The sequence below is a fragment of the Mesoplodon bidens genome (assembly GCF_964165515.1).
Source record: "Mesoplodon bidens genome assembly, chromosome: 15".
In the NCBI taxonomy this organism is placed as follows: Eukaryota; Metazoa; Chordata; class Mammalia; order Artiodactyla; family Ziphiidae; genus Mesoplodon; species Mesoplodon bidens.
The window spans coordinates 5,696,066-5,712,272 of record NC_138171.1 but is presented as its reverse complement, the minus strand read 5'-3'; the positions used below and the strand labels follow the sequence as shown (position 1 = coordinate 5,712,272).

At 57.9% G+C, this 16,207-nt stretch overlaps 1 protein-coding gene across 2 annotated transcripts in view; it reads right to left on the bottom strand.

Moving 5' to 3' along the window:
• PMEPA1 (prostate transmembrane protein, androgen induced 1) overlaps window positions 1-16,207 on the bottom strand; it is a 59,613-nt gene that overhangs the window by 4,408 nt on the left and 38,998 nt on the right. For both annotated transcript variants that reach the window (XM_081255466.1, XM_081255465.1), the window contains exons 2-3: window positions 4,843-4,997; window positions 255-308 (exon numbers count right to left, since the gene is read on the bottom strand). In XM_081255466.1, coding sequence (XP_081111592.1) covers window positions 255-308; window positions 4,843-4,953 — 165 coding nt within the window. In that variant the 5' untranslated portion in view covers window positions 4,954-4,997. The remainder of the gene's footprint in view (window positions 1-254; window positions 309-4,842; window positions 4,998-16,207) is intronic.

Below are 16,207 nucleotides of genomic sequence, written 5' to 3'. Positions count from 1 at the left end.
TGGGGGTGGGGAGCGTATGATGTCCCAGTAGGGACGATCCCAGCAACCAAGGAGGATTCTTCAGAGAAGGGAAGGTGTGGGCCTCCTGTAGCCACTCTACTAGCAGGGGAGGTGCCTCCGGTCCGGATTAGGGGAGATACTGGGCAGGGGGCCTTCGGCGTCCACTACAGCAGCCTTGCGGGGGCAGGCGGGTGGGGGGAGGGTAGTGGTGGAGGGGAGGGTAGTGGTGGAGGGGAAGTGGCGTTGGGTCTCACCTCCGGGAGTCCACTGCCTGACACCGTGCTCTCCGAGGGCCAGAGGCATCCTTCCTGTATGGGGAGGAAGAGGACAGGGTCAGCGGGACGGGCAGAGGTGGGAGAGCAGAGGGGCGGCCTGGCGTGGACTCTGAGAGCCTCCACTCGGCATGAGATGCTGCACCCATCCCCCTCTTCAGCCCCACTGCAGTGACCCCAGCCCGGGCCTGGACGTTTCTCTCGGACATGACACAATCGCCTAGTCGCTGATCTCCCGGCTCCCGAGGCTGCCCCCCGAAAATGCATCCTCCGAACTCACACTTTCCAAAACATACATCTGATTCGTGGGTCCCTCCTTCTCAAAACCCTCCAGCAGGCTTCCGTGGGCCTTAGAACACATCCAAATGAACTGGTGAACCGGCTCCTAAGAAAGCCTAGGTACTTGCTGTGCGACCTCGGTCAAGTTACTGCATCTGAAAACGTGCATAACTGCAGTATCTGTCGAAGAACTGAAGGAGGCGAACATGCAAAGCCCCTGGGGTGCACGCGACCCTTGGTGAGCCTAGGACAGTGCTGGGTGCCACCACCACTCTCCCTCCTGTCACGCTGACCCGCAATTTAGTGCATGGAAGTGCTAACTGTGTACCACAGGGCCTTTGCACTGGCTGCCCCACTGCACAGCTGGCTCCTCGCTTTTCAATTCCAGTGCCCACCGCAGGCTTTCTCTAGCACCATTATCTAAAGGGCCTTCTCCCATTAAACATCCCGTCATCTGCTTATTTCCTTCAAAGCATCTGTCGTATCTGTAATCACCTTGTCCGTGTATTTACTTAGCACTTGCTATAGTGTGTCTTGCCCCCGTTATTGGGGGCCCAGTTTATAGATGAAGAAATACAGGAGAGTTAATCATGCAATCACGCAGCACCACTTCTGTTCCGGTGATACGCATGGATAGGCCCGGGCCTATGGGGAGGGATGCCTTCCTTCCTTTAATTTTATAATTTTATTGAGATGTAACTGACATATAATCAACTGTACATATTCAAAGCATACAATTTGGTTGTTTTGGCATAGGTATATAGCAGGAGTCCATCACCACAATCAAGATAATGAACATATCTATCACCCCAGAGTTTCTTGGGGGACATGTTTTCTTGAGGGTTCCCTTGTAAGGTGATTCTCACCAGCAGTCTGGGGAGGAATTGCCTGGAGGGCTGTAATTTCCTACATGGCCACTAGGGGAGCTCTGTGTCTCTCAAAACTGTTCCATCAGGAAAGCACTTAACCCCACAAAGACTCACTGGGGTCTAGTTTATTCCAGGCGTGGGGATACAGCGGGCAGACATACACTGTTACTGTTAAAATGGTCATCAAGGGCCATTCTGTTACTGATATTAGGAACGCCTTGGTGCCAGGCACTGTGCTACGCTCTTTAAAGCACTAATTCAACTCTTCTGACAAAACCTGCAAGGCTGAGGTCGGGTGGCTAAGCCGAGCTGGTCCAGCTGGTAGGGGGCAGTGCTGGGATCCAAACCTCACCCACCGCCTCCAGAATCATTCGGGCTCAAGCCGACCCTGGCAGGCTCTGTGGCCCCCAGTCGCGCCCCTGGCACAGTCCATGTGAGCACCAGGAAGCAGATGGGGGGACATCCACCTGCTCCCCATTCAAGTCGGGAGTCCTGGGGAGGGGTGCAAGCAGACAAGGTCAGCTTGGATACATGTGACCCAGACGGGCCCCTGCCTAAAACCCCCCTAGGAGGCCCTCTGTTCGAGGTCCCCACAACGTCTTCCCACCACTGCCCACCCCCCAGCCCTCCGTCGAGCCCTAGCCCGGGGAGTCTCCACCCACAGTGCTTGGGAAAATACCAGTCACTGCTTGGGAGGCCCCGCCGTAGACCCCAGAATCACTTCCATCCTTGTCACCTGACTACCCCTAACTTGTGCACCTGGAGGTCACCTCCTCCTCCAGGGAGGCCTCCAGGACCCTCCCACCTGCCGGATGCCCCTCCCCAGGCTCCCACAGCATCTCAGCTCCTGTATCAGCCTGGCCCTGCTGTGAGGAACCCGCACTCCAGCTGGCTGCACTGCACCTGCCCACAGGCCTTGTCTTAACTCACCTTGTTCTCTAATTCAGTGAATGGCCCTGACGCCTTTCCAGGTGCCAGTGCCCACAGGGCTGTTCCTGGCAGCTCCTTCTCTCACCCCCGCTCCACTCCCCGACACCTCCTTCTCTTTCTAAAAGCTTCCTTGGAGAGTTCGTCCAGCTGCCCATGGCTTCCCCATCTAGATCAGGGGTATGCAAACTGGCTCCATAAAGGGCCAGACGGTCCGTGACACCACCCAGAAGGCTGCTGCAGGGCAACTGCAGCCACGGAAGAGACCATGGGAATGAGACCAGAAACCTGATTCACAGAGTGGGCACCCAGCCCTGGTCTATCTACACCTGGATGACTCCCGCCCTGCCTTCAGCTGCAGACGCCGAGCCACAGTCTGAACCCCTGCAGTATTTTCTAGCTTCTCTGGGAGCAGCATTAGGCGGGGAAGTGAGGTCCCAGGGCCACAGGGCTTTACCTGCACCTGAGCCCCACCCTCTGACAGATGAGGAAATGAACTCCCAGAGGTTCTCCCTGAAAAGGGGCCACGGCAGGACAGCCATGCCAGGGGCGGGCCCAGCCCCAAGCAGAGGGCGGCTGCTGCGGCTGCTGCGTTTGGGTCTCTCTGGGAGGTCATGGGCCCCCGAGACTCCTCAGACACGCCCTGTCTGGCAGGGGCCCCAGGGGAGCCGCCACACGTACTTCAGGTCTAACAAGCCTCCATGTTTACCCAGCTGGGCATCCCCGGGGGCCCATGCAGGTGGCTGGTAGAAGTCGGCTGGGGGCAGGGGGGACTTTCTTTTAACCTCAGATGTTCAGGAACCAGAGCCCGAATCCTGACCTTCATCTGGGCATGAAGTCCCAGTGCTGCCCACAGGGCTGTGCCCCCTATGGTGGCAAGGGTCCTTCACGCCGGAACCTCTGCCATCTCCCCAGCTCCCTCCGCTAACTTCACCCTCCCTGTGACCATGCAGGGTAAGAAGGAGAAAGCCTCGCTCCACCCATTTTACAGATGCACACACTGAGGCTCAGAGGGGGTAGGATGCCCCACCCTGGAGCACGGCTACCAGGCTGATGTCTTCTCATTTGTCCAAAGCTTGCCCCAGCATCCGAGGTGGGACAAAACGGGTCATGGGCTCTTCAAGCTGTCTCTTAGAAGCTGTGTGGCCCTAGGCAAATGTTCCCACCTCTCTGAGCCCCAGTTTCTCCTCTGTAAAATGTGGGAGGGATTACTGAGCATGGATGTGGCAGTGCAGCTGGTGGCACTGTCACTCAGGCAACAGCGACAGCAAATAAACACGCAGGTAAGCCCTGCAGGAAGCTGCCAAGTGTCCTCCGGACACACCGGGCCTCGGATTTGGGGCACCCAGTGTTCCCGTTACAGGGACCAGAGCGGATGCTCCTTGCCCTGGCAACCTGGTGACATACTGAGGCCTGACGCAAGCGGAGATGCCCAAATTTGCTAGGGACAGGCCTGCCAGCCTGACTCAGCTCAGTCCCACAGACTCTGGGCACCAGCGCCGGCCCCAGGCGTCCCCCAGAGCCGGGAGGCCATGCCCGCTGCCGCTTCCCCCCAGCGCCCGGTGAACACGGGCTCAGAGATGTGCTCCCTGCGCAGCCCCGGGGCCGCCCACGGGCCCCCCTCTCCATGTCATCTGCAGCCCGTCCCTCAGACAGCTACTCCTGTCCAGGTTGTTAAATTACACCTCACAGGCGTGGAGATGGAAACTGTTTAGTGCTGGACTCTGCACCGCCCCCTGGTCCATCTGCTGAGGAACACGGAGCGGCGGGCAGGGGTGGCACCGAAGGTGCAGGTGAATGAGGGGAACGTGGGTGCTCGGGTCCGGAGGAGGGCGAGGTCCCAAACCGCTGGGAGCTGCTCCATCTGCCCCAGTTTGTGGAGTTTTGTGGGGAGATTCCTGGGTTTCCAGAATGGCCAACAGGGCACACAATTCTAGTAACACATCAAACTGCAGTTTTGTAGGGACAGCAAGGACCGTGCCGCCTCTGTCGTTCTCACCCTTCTGCACTCACCCCCTCTGCATCCCACCCTTGTTTCTCCCTTCAGAGCTCGGCCTCAGGGGCTCACCTCGACTGTCCTGGGTAAACCAGCCACTCTGGGATTCCCAGTGACTCCTTTCAGCTTCCTTCGGAGCAACCGGCACTCCTGTCTGTCTACATCCAGCCCATCAGGCAGCAACCCCCTGCGACCTGCTCGAAGCTATCTCCCCCCAATGCCTGGGAGGGTTCTAGACACACAGAGGGTGCTCAGTAGATGTCTGTCCAATGGATGGATGGATGGATGGATCTGGGGACCAAAGCCCCACTGCATGGACTGGTCCACGGGCTCCCTTCCATCTGGGTCACTGCCTATACCTAGAAGCCCTTCCCCTCCCCCCTCCCCCCAGACTGTCTCCCTGCCATCCGTTCCTGTGAGCACTGGACCCTGACACTGTGGGCACTTGGTCAGGGGCGTCCGTGGGCCCCCCGGAAGCTCAGGGAGGGCAGACACTCACCGAGGACAGGGCGTCTTCCCTCCTCCTGCCCTGGCTGTGCCGGCCAATGAAGGAGCGAGCGGACAGTTTGTAATGGCTCAGCAGACACGTGATCACCACCACCATCACCATCACCACCACCACGATGATGGTGATCTCAACGAACTCCAGCTCCGCTGCAAGACCAAGGGGACACGTGAGACCAAGGGGACATGTGAGACCAAGGGGACACGTGAGACCTCGGGGCCCCGGTGCAGGCAGAGGCTCAGGGCATCTGAGCATCCACACACCCCCACACACATGCACACCTGATACACAAAACCCCCAGCACCCCTACACACCCACACACACCCCAACACAAACGAACACAGATAACACACCCACGTACAGACACATCTATCACACACACGAGATGCACAAAGACACACCACCCTCCACGGGACAGAGTGTGTGCCGGCCACCGCCGGGAAGAGGCCTCAGAAAAACCACATTCCGGGCGGCTGCAAACACTGCAGCTCTCATGTCTTTTTTTCGGGTTTGTTTTGTTTTTCCCCCAGAAGGCGGAAAAACCCTCAAGTGCTGGAAAAGGAAGGAGGTTATTTTGATCCTGCCGGAGTCGGGTGGTTTCTGCTGACTCGAGCGGGTCCGTGTCGGGCGGCGCGGCAGCTGGCCGTGCCCGGTGCCAGCAGAGTCCCCAGCAGCGGCGGGCGAGATGCCGGGGACCTGGGCAGGGACAGGGCGGCAGAGGGGGCGCAGCCGGCCTCCCCCAGCCTGAGGCCGCCCACGGACGATCCGGAAGGCCCCCCTCCCCCGCTAACAAGCAATTAGCGGAGGGCTCCCCAGGGCCACAGGTTCAAGCTCAGGGCCACTGACTCAGCTCTTCTTCCCCCCGGGGAGACGCAAGGAAGCTGGGGGGCGGGGGCGGGCCGCAGGTGGGGACTGGAAGGCGGGCGGAGCGCGGCGGGCCGTGTCGCTCGTGGGTCGCTCAAGCGGGGCCCTGCCAAACCCGGCGAGGGCCAGCCCTCCTGCCGCCAGCCTCGGTGTCCCGCGGGAGATCGGTGCATCCCGGTGGGCGTCCCTGCTGGTACAGCCGCGGAAGCTCCTCCACACGCAGCCCGCCCGCACGTCCTCTCCGGCGCCCCGGCCACCCCTCCTCTCCCCCTGGGCTCTGCAGGACGCCCACCTTCCTCCACCACGTCAAGCCTTTGCCCAGCTGTGCCAATGTCTGCCTGAGGCCATCAGTGAGTCGGGTTAGTCTAACCCCCAGGGGACACGTGGCAATGTCTGGGGACACTAGTGGCTTGTCACAACTGGGGGCGCTCTTGGAACCGAGAGGGTGGGGCCAGGGTGCTGCTTAATATCCTACAGGGCACAGGGCACCCCGCGACAAACAGTGTGCCGGGGCTGAGCGTACACACGGGTACTTTGTATCAACCCGTCTTGCAGGTGAGGGGACCCAGGTTCAGGCCTAGTGACAGACTCGTGTAGCCCCAGGGCCCAGCGCTGGTGGCTCCCCCTGCTCGACCACGCACTGGACGGCCGCCTCTGCACCCGGGAATTCGATCTGGAGCCTGGGCCCTGGCTCCAGCCTGTGTGGAGCTGCATCCCTCCCTCGCCTTGGGGGGCCCAGGAAGGAGGATGCAGTAGCCAGGGACTTTGGTGAGACCTTCCCGGGCCCCAGAAGGCCGTGCCCCACCTAGCGGGGACTCGGACAAGCCTCAAACCCTCTGAGGGGCTCCTTCGCTTTCCTGCCAGGAGGACGGCAGGGCCTGGGTTGGGCAAAGGCCAGGTCTCTGGCATCAGCCCCGATCACTGTGGCCACACCTCTCGCCTCCCCAGACGGGCTGGTCCAGGGCCCATCCGCTAGGGCCCGGGATAAAGCTGCCCATTCAGGAGACACAGAGGCTGGCTTTGTGCAACACCCACGGCCCCCCTCAGAGAGGCCTGCACCCGCTCCCCCCAGGCCGTGCACTCTTCACCCCGCCGGGGACCTGGGGGGGCACCTCTCTGCCCCTCCCCCTGCCATCTCCAGGCGCCCTGCCCGCCCGGGCCTGCAGGAAGGGAGGTGTGCGCTGCCTCTGTCTCTGTCCCCGGCCCCGGCGGCCTGCAGGGCCCTGGCCAGACCTCTGCCCTCCTCCCGGTGTTGCCCAGCGGCCGAGGCAACAGGGCTGGTAGGGGAGCCGTGGATGAGGCCCCAGCAGGCTGAGCGGGTGTGAACAAACCTCACAGCTCTCCCGACCCCAAAAGGGCAGGAGGACCTGATTTCTGGGGGCCGGGGCCCAGAGTGAAGCGTCACCCCCAGGAAGGAGCCAAGGGTGCCGAAAGCGCCAATGTGACCACCCTGGTCCCTGGGCCACAGCCTTGTGCACATCCACCTGGGAGAAGAGAGGGGGAAACGCTCAGAAAAAGAGAAACCACGAATCATTTCTAGGCTCTATTCTGGAAGCCAAAGGCCTGGGGTCTTGGCCAGAGGAGGAGGGAGACTCCTGCGGGCTCCCAAGACCCCTCGGCAGGTCCCCAAGGGGACCCCCAGGCTGGCTCTGGGACCCTGACTCGCTGAATCCATCCCAACTTCCCTGTGTGGAGGAGGAGGTGGTGCGAGGGTGACATGCCCGGCACGCAGGGAGCACTCCCTCAAGGTGACCACGGATAGTGGGGGGCTCTGCAGCACTCCAGCCACGGCAAAACAAGGACGGCCCAAACCCGTAAACCTGAATAGAGAGGGTCGAGCAGGACCGAGCTGGGTATTCCGGGCCGTGCAGACACAGACTTGGGGGGGGGCACTGAGGGGTGCAGGAGAGGCCCCCCCGGTTGGCAGGTGATTCACCTCAACCCATGAGGCAGAGAACACCCTGGGCTGGGTGTTTTGACCTTGGCCATGGGGTGAGGGGACTCTGGTCCCGCCGACAGCACCACAGTGAACTTTCACTCTCAGGGTGCTCCTTCCGGGAGACACTGCCTCGGGTGACAGGAATCCACCTCTCCGGGAAGTGCATTGGAAAGGACCTGCTGGGAACGGTGGCAAACTGGGGACCTGAGGACACTTGCATGCACAGTCCCCTGCCCCCACTCAAAGGAACGGAGCTGCAGGCAGCCACCCTCACTACACAGGCTGTGCTGTCCACTTGGCCCCAAGCTCCACCTGGGCCCCCATTCTGCTTGACAGCATCTGCCTGGCCCCTGTGGGCAGCCTGGGTTTCAGCATTCGTACCCAACTCCTCCTGCTCCTACAGCAGGCATCACTAATCGAGCAGGAGCTCCTCCTCACCAGGTCCACAGGGCACTCTAGACAGGCACTGCTAGTTGAAAGCCCAGCGGGCCAAACAGGAGAGCCCCCAGGCAGGCTGGCCCAGTGCGGTCACACCTCCCCATCTCCCCAGAACTGCCTGGGCCTTAACGTCGGCAACACATTCTAGAGTTCTGAAAGTACCAAGCAGGCCAAAGCCTGCAGGACGGGCAGCTTCGGGAGTTCCAGCCAAGAGAGGAGCCCCCAAGATGTGGAGCCACACCTATCCTGCTGGACATGCGGCCAAGTGCCCAGCACGGTGGTGGAAAGCGTGGGTCCAACCACTGCCCCCCACTCAGCTCAAGTCTCCTGTGACCATGGGACTCACAGCAAAGCCTGGTCACAGACAAAGGGAGACTAGAGCAAGAGGAGATGGCGGGCTGGTCCACAGCCCAAGCTCCCGGTTGCCGTGGCGACTACTCACTGGGAGGACAGTCAGGATGCTAATGTGTACGACACACGCACGGCCCTGCTTGGAGCCCGCCTCCCCCAAGTCTGTGAGGTGCCAGCCATCACCACTGCCATTTTGCAGATGGGCAAACCGAGGCATAGGGAGAAATTGCTCTAGATCAAAGGGCAGGGCCGGTCCCTCAGGGAGCGAGAAGGGGAAACTCTGCTAAATTCTCCCAGCGTTCCCAAAGCACCTGTTAGTTTCCCCTTCCCACACTGGGAATACCTCTGAGGAGGCCCAGTCCTGTCTTCCTGCATCTGCCAGCTACTAGCTGTGTGACCCTGGGCATATGCACCCCTGTGAGGTCCCGGGGGGATGAAATAATAGATGTCAAGAGCTCAGGACGGGGCAGAAAACAGCACGTGATCCTGTCACAATTCCCAACATGCCTTTGGGGACAACAGGCACCCCTCACCCAGGCCGATGCCCTGGAAACGCTGAGCACGCCTCACGGGACTCTGCCCCAGGGTCAGTCCAGAAAGATCACCCAGGGTGGCGGCTGGACTTCTGGGCACTGGTCTCTGCTCCAAGGACCTGCGCCGAGGACAGGAGCCTTTGGGGAGGAAACATCACATTTCCCTCATTCTGTTCTGGGCGTCAAGTCCGCACGCTGTTGGGGGGTGGGGGTGGGGGAGAGGTCCTGCCATTTTTCTTCATAATCTCCCCCTTGGGGTGGGTGATGGATGCGGCAGGCTCTTGGGGGTGGCCAAGCCCATCTTCCACATGCAAAGTAAGGTCATTCTAATTTGAGTGTCTTCTTTCCTCGTGAATAATTTCAAATTAACAGGTTCGTCTGCCTCATTGGAGCGGCCTGACCCTCCTTTTGTCTTCTCCGCCAGAGACAGACGCAGTCACGTCGAGACGTGTGCACGGGCATCTCTGATCCTCTCCCAGCCCCTGTGACACTAGTGAGAGAGGCAGCATTGCCGAGAGCCCCCTCAAGGCCAGGCACAGCCCGAATACCTACGGGCATCATCTTACTGAACCCCCACCAGCATTCTGTGAAGGAGATACTAACACGACCCCCGCCGTCAACTTTACAGATGGGGAAACTGAGGCTGGGAGAGGGGAGGTGACTGGTCAGAGGCCACACAGCCCAAGAGAGCCCAGACCCCCAAGCCCATACTTTCAGGGCCAGGTTAGGCTGATGCCCCACACCCAGCGGTCCTGAGTGCCATGGCCCCAGAATGTCGGGAACAGTGTGGGTTCAAGCCAGGCACTTGTGTGGAGTGGGCCTGGTCGCCAGGCCGGATCAGGACTGCTGGAGCATCACTTGTCATGTGTCCTCGAAGCCAGTATCGTGGCCAGCAGTAACCACCTCCCCACCAGCATGGAGGAGAGTCACAGGATGGTTAGAAGGACCTCGTGCCAGGCACTCAGGGCGGCTCTGGGCACCTCCCACGAAACTGCATAAAGATACAGCTGCGTTCTCCTCTGCTGCTACCTGAGTGCCAAGCACCCGCCCAGGACAGGCCCTTCCCTCTTCATTCCCACAAACCCCCAAGGGGCAGCATCGTCGGTCAGACCAAGAGTCAGAGAACAGTCCTGACTCCGAGGCTTCCTCCTCCGGCACCTGGGGGAGCCAGGACGCGCTCTTAGAATGAGATTTTTAAAATAAAATTAAACTGAATAAAAACTCAAGTCAGGCTTTGAAAGGAAGCCAACTGTATCAAAATAGTCCTCAAACCCTCAACCAGACTTGTGACATAGGAAGAATATACAGGATCACGCGTGTGACCCGGGGATACTACCGCATTAAATATAACCCGGCAGGTTTCGATGAGATAGGCAGCCTGTGGTTTCCACGGGCGACCACACCGCAGGTGCTGCTGATGCCCTGTGGTTTGGTGTCCATGTTCCTGTTCAGGCTGGTTAAGGTAAAGATGCAGTTCTTTTGCATCCAAGCTGACGGTCCCCTGTTCTTGGTGATGGAGCCACAACGTGAACCAAACGCAGGAGCCTTGGTTCAAACCCCTGTCCGGCCACTTCCCAGCTGTAAGTGGGGCTGGTGGAGAATTCACCATGTGATGTGGGCACGACTGTCACTGGGTTCCCAGTTAATAATCGGGGCGGCAGCCCGGTGCTGGAGCTCTTTTCTCCTTCCTTGGCTGGAGAGCTGGGCCAGAGTCCACCCAACTCCTGCCAGCCCACGGGAGGTCTCCAGACCAGACGGCTCTCCCCCCTCCCCCGCCGCCTGCCCCCATCGCGTCTGCTCCGGGCGGCGGGGCAGCCAGCGTGCTTCCTGGTTAACAAGCAGCCCGTGCAGGCAGCCCTGTCTGGCCTCCCGGCCGTACGCCGAGGAATTAGGAATTGGCACTGTCTGAAATTTATGAAAATCTAATCTCGTTAGGCCTGCCTGGATGCGACGGGCCGGGGCAGGGCTCATTGTCATTCAGAGGAGCCCTAGCCTGCCTGGGGTTCCTGCCACATCATTTGCGGCCCCTCCTCCACCACTGCATTTGAATAAGAACCCAGCTCCTTCCCCCCCTGGAATTTCAAATAAAATTGAACCAGACGTCAAAGGAATAACTTTGATCTGATCGCTCCTGGTGCCGTTTCAAACACCCCTGACGCACCTTTATGTCTTAGGGTAAGACCATCTGTAAGTAAAAAATGGATCTTTCTCTTAAGGTTTGGGAGGTGGGCAGCAAATCTAGGCCAGTTTTCTCTTTTTTAAAGACAGACCACACCGCTTACCCAGCACCTACTCTGTGCCAAGCACACGGGCGGGCTCTGGGCACCCGATACCGGAACACATAACCGTGAGGTACTATCTGCTGTTGTCTGGTGTTGCGGGTTAGGGGCAAACAAGTTCTAGGCTGGCTGGGGCGGGGGGACCCGGCCTTGCACAGGGGCCTGGGGCTCCCCGCATTGCTGCTCATGGAAGAATTTAGGGTACAGACTCAGAACACGAGGTCTGCCCCCAAGATTCCTGGGTCCGCATCCCAACTTTACCACTTACACTGTGACCTTCAGTATATCACTAGTGTCCTCATCTGGTGGTGGTGGGGGAGAGGGATCACCCAGTCCCCACTGCACGTGGCTGTGGTGAGAACTACATGAGTTAATTGGAGCCACAGACTCAGGATGACACCACCTCTGCAGGAAGACCACCTGGGACGTCTCATTACGGGGAACCAAGAACTCCAGGCCCTGGGCCACACCTATCCCCTGCCCCTAGCAGACCTGTGCTGTGGAATCCACAGTAGCTGGAGAAGGCCCATCAAAGCGGGCCCCTCTGCCAGTGCGGTACCTGATGGATGGTGCAAGCTGGGGGCATCTTCGCAGAGCAAAATAACAATCTCTCAGAACTTCCAAGAGAGAACCTTTGAGCAAGCAAATCACTTCCTGGGTATTTATCTCCACGTGCATTTCTCCTGGGACTCTCTCCCTTTCGCTCTCTCTGCTCTAATAAGAGTTCTGTTCTGTGTTCTGTAAAAGGTCCCAGCACAGCCCACCTGAGGGCCTTTGCATGTGCCTCTCCCTCTGCCTGGAATGATCTTTCCCCACATCCATGTGCTCGTTCCCTCCTTGCCTTCTGGTCTCTGTTCCAATGTCACTTCCTCAGGAAGCATCCCTGAGCATCCTGTCTGAACCAGTGCCTGCCCCAGTCCCCAGGACCTCGTGTCCCGTGCCGGCTTCACTCTTCTCTGCAGCTCTAATCAGAGGCCACATGCGGCCTGTCTAACCGCTTATTTCCTGCCTCTCCCTCCTCGAATTCCAGTGTCCAGTGACCCTGTGAGCATTCTGTGTCCCCAGCACCCTTCCCAGAGCAGACGCACAATAAATGTGTGGAATAAAGGATCGCAGTGCTCTCAGGTAAACAGAGGCGGGTCAGGAAGGCCCACTGCAGGTTTGCACGAGAAGGGAGAATCACTGGGAATCACTTAAACATCCCTCCAAGGGGTCGACGCAACCAGGAAGGCACGGCCAGCAGATCTGTGGGCACTGACACGAAAAGATGCCCCATGAGAAAGAGGAGAAGCCACCGGATAGGAAGAGCCCATCTTTGTTTAGAAAAGCACAAACGTGTGTATTTTAAAACAAAAGCGAATCTTGCGATAAATACATAGGCCCATGACTACATGCGTCTACACAGACCAGGGGACAGGTGTGGTTACCCTGGTGGGTGCCCGAGAGGGGACGGCCCCTTCCTTGTAACACACACTCCTGCACACTCAGCACTGTTGAGCATGTGTAATTACATTCGTAATAAAAGAGAAAAAGATGTAAGAAGCATCTGTCAGTATCCAAACAGGCAGCGCTGCTCCCCGTAATGGGGCTTCCCAGGTGTCTCCTGGCAGAGGTGCTGTCGTCCTGGGTCTGGCAGCAGGTCTGGGTCAAGCCTCTCAGCCTGGGATTGAGGGCAGTGGAGCCCAGGCATCGGGTAGCCTCTGACTGTTACTGGGAGAGTAGGTGCTGCACTGAGATTGCCCTTGGTGGGGCAGGGAAGGGCCTGATGGCCCCTCCAGGTGGCTCCGGCTGAGGAGCCCAAGGTGATACCCAGGTGCCAGGTGGTCATCTAGTCCCCGGGCCTGGCCTCCCCTCGCCTGGAGAGGGGAGATGCACGTGGATGAATGTGCAGCTTGCCCTGTGAGACTGTGGCTCCCTGTCTCTCCCCAACACTGGCTGGACTGACGGCCTCTCCAGGGATGAAAGTGTGTGGTGTTGTAGAGCGAATGGGACGACAAGGGATGGTCCACGCTCCCACCTGAGCCACACCCTCTGCCCGACCACTTCCAGCCTTTCCTCGCCCAGCTGACCCTTTCCCCCACTTCCCTCTCCCCACCTGGATTGCACCTGTGCACACGTGCATGCATGAACATGCACACACACACACACACACACACACGCACCTCCCTGCTGGGCTTGCCCCCCACGTCCCCCACCCTGAGCTCCCAAGCATGTGGGCATCAGTCTCTCAACTCTTACACTCATCTCCTCTAGTCTAGAGCATCATGGGATGGGAGAACCGGATGCAGCTCTACAGCCCCTCACAGCTGCAGCCTAACAGAGAAGGTCCACTCTAGTCTCTCCCAGTGGCAGCGGAAGCATCCGGAAGCCCAGGGGACCCTACAGTCAAGGTTCGTTAATTAGACAATAAATACAGGGCCAGGTTTAAAGGGTGTTGATGGTAAATCATTAGCCCCACATATCCTGCTTATGTGTGCGTCTCCTTTTAACTAGTAAGACACCTTGTCCTGGTTACAGGCGAACTGCCTTCTTGTACCCGAGTGGCAGAAGCAGGCGGAGCCTCACTCATTTCTGGGGCTTCACCCCACACATCCCAAAGTCACCTTTTGGGAGGTGGCCTGGGAAGGGGCTGCAGCTGGGCGATGGGTGAGCCCCGGGTCTCAAAGTGCGTGTGGGAATGGGGTGGTGAAATCAACTCCAGGGAGAGCAGAAGGCCTGTATAATCATTTTAGAACCTCATGATTAAATGCTCCTTCAATAAGAAGAGACAAAGCAGTGTCTTTTACCTTTCTTGCTATTATCCAAATGGAAAGAACTAATGGGACTTGCTTTTTTCCATTGTCACTGATATCGAACGTCTTTAAACACTCACTGTCAGCAAAATAGCAATCACCGTTCGCGAGTTATCGGCAGGATGGAGTGAAGCTGCGGAGAGAGAGCCGTTTCTGTCAATGGACAAGGAGGTGCAGTGGAAAGTTATTTGAAATAAATGAAATGCGTTTTGCTAATTGAGGGGAGGAGGCGTGGGTGAGTGAGCTGTCCGTGGTGGCAGTGTCAATGGCCATAATCACTTCAGAGGGCATCATGGCAGTGCCTACCAAAATCTGAAATGCATACTACCTTTCCACCCAGCAATCTTAACTTCCAGGATGGTATCCAACAGAAAAACGCGCAGAAGGACCTGAGAGCATATACGTATAAGGACACCGCTGCAGGGTTTTTGGACCAGAGACCATCCAATCCCACTAGACAAACACTGGTGTGTGTATAAATATATAAATACATATATATCTCACTATCGAATACAATGGGGCCACTAGAAAGATACATAAACCTATAGTGGGGTTTCCCAACCTTGATACTACTGACGTTTTGAGCTGGATAATTCTCTGTGGTGTGGTCTGTGCATTGTAGGATATTTAGCCACATCCGTGGCCTCTACCCACTAGATACCAGTAGCACCGTCACTGCCAAGTTGTGACAACCAAAACGTCTGCAGACATAGCCCAATGTCCCCTGGGTGGGGGGGCAGAATCACCCCTGGCTGAGAACGGCTGATCTATAGGTCAGATGGTGGCTGGCTGTTTGCAATTACTGCTGAGCAGAAATAATGAAGCTGGAACAGTATATATAACACGGACCCATTCTTATAGCAAAAATGAGGATAAAAATCAAATTGTTCGCGATGGCTACTTCTGAAAGAGAGAGTCTATCCTTTCTACTTTTTGTATGCCTATATTGCTTGTATCTTTATAACAAGCATTTAATTTAATCAATCTTAATTAACATACGAAAGAGACTCAGGCGCGTGTGTGCCTCTGTGTGTGTGTGTGTGTGTGTGAGTTTCAGCATGCGGTGACAACGCGACGCAAGCTTGCCCTCACCACTCAGGAGTCACCGTGTGCTCCTTGGAAACCAGCAGATGTTTCTCTCAATTACCAATTTTCAAGGGCCTGGTGTTTCCCAACATGAGCTCCGAGGGGCTTGGAGGGCAGCGCCAGGAGAGGGGAAGTGAATGCGGCTCCGTTTCCAAGCCTCTCGGACAAAGAGCTCAGCTCTGAATCAGCCCACAATGCGGCCGGTATTGAGCCGCTTCTCAATAGCTCCTCCATCAACCCGACCCCGTGCTGGAGGCTTCGGGGTCGGCGAGGTCCGCTCCGTCAGGAGGGAGCTCAGCGCTGGCTGTGGGTGCCCCTTCCTTTAGGACCAGGAAGGGCCCAGCCATTCTGGGCCTCCACCAGGGCAGCGGCAGGTGATGCGGTGATGGCCAAGGTCAGACGTCAGGAGAGGCTGGAGAAGCTATAAGAGCAGGACAGGCTCCCCTGCACCCTCGGGCTCCCAGGAACGGAATTTGATTCAGCAGACACCTAGAGTGGCATCAGCAGGAGCCCTGGAGCTGGCCTGCCTAGATCCAAACCCCAGCTCTACCTATGGCCAAACATGTGACCTGAGGACGTATTTCATCTTCTGTGCCTCAGTTTCCTCATCCAGAGAAGCAGGGCACCAGGAGCATCCAGCCTAAGCCATGCAGGTGAATGGGGTGGCTGAATCTGTATCCAGTGCCCGGAGCATGTTAAGTGGCCCATAAACATCAGCCGTCATTCACGAGGGCTACTTGCTCGGCTCTCCTACTTTCATTGCTAATTGCCTCCTGATTGCCTACAAGATCCTCTCAGCCAACAGCATCCCTGCTGCCCTATGAGCAGAATCTCCGCTTCCCTTCTGCTGGGCCTTTGCCCAGGGTGGTCCACCTTCCTGGGATGCCCCCTCTCCTCCTCCTAATCCGGCTTCTGAGCCCAGTTCCAACTACCCCAGCCCCCGCGGTCCCTTCCTTCTCTGGCTTTCTCTGGCAGTTTTAAGCTCTCCCATATCACTGGTGGTTAATTTTGTAAATAGCAACCAGGACATCCACTATGACTTCCTGCAGCTCCCTCACAGCCAGCATAAGACTGGCA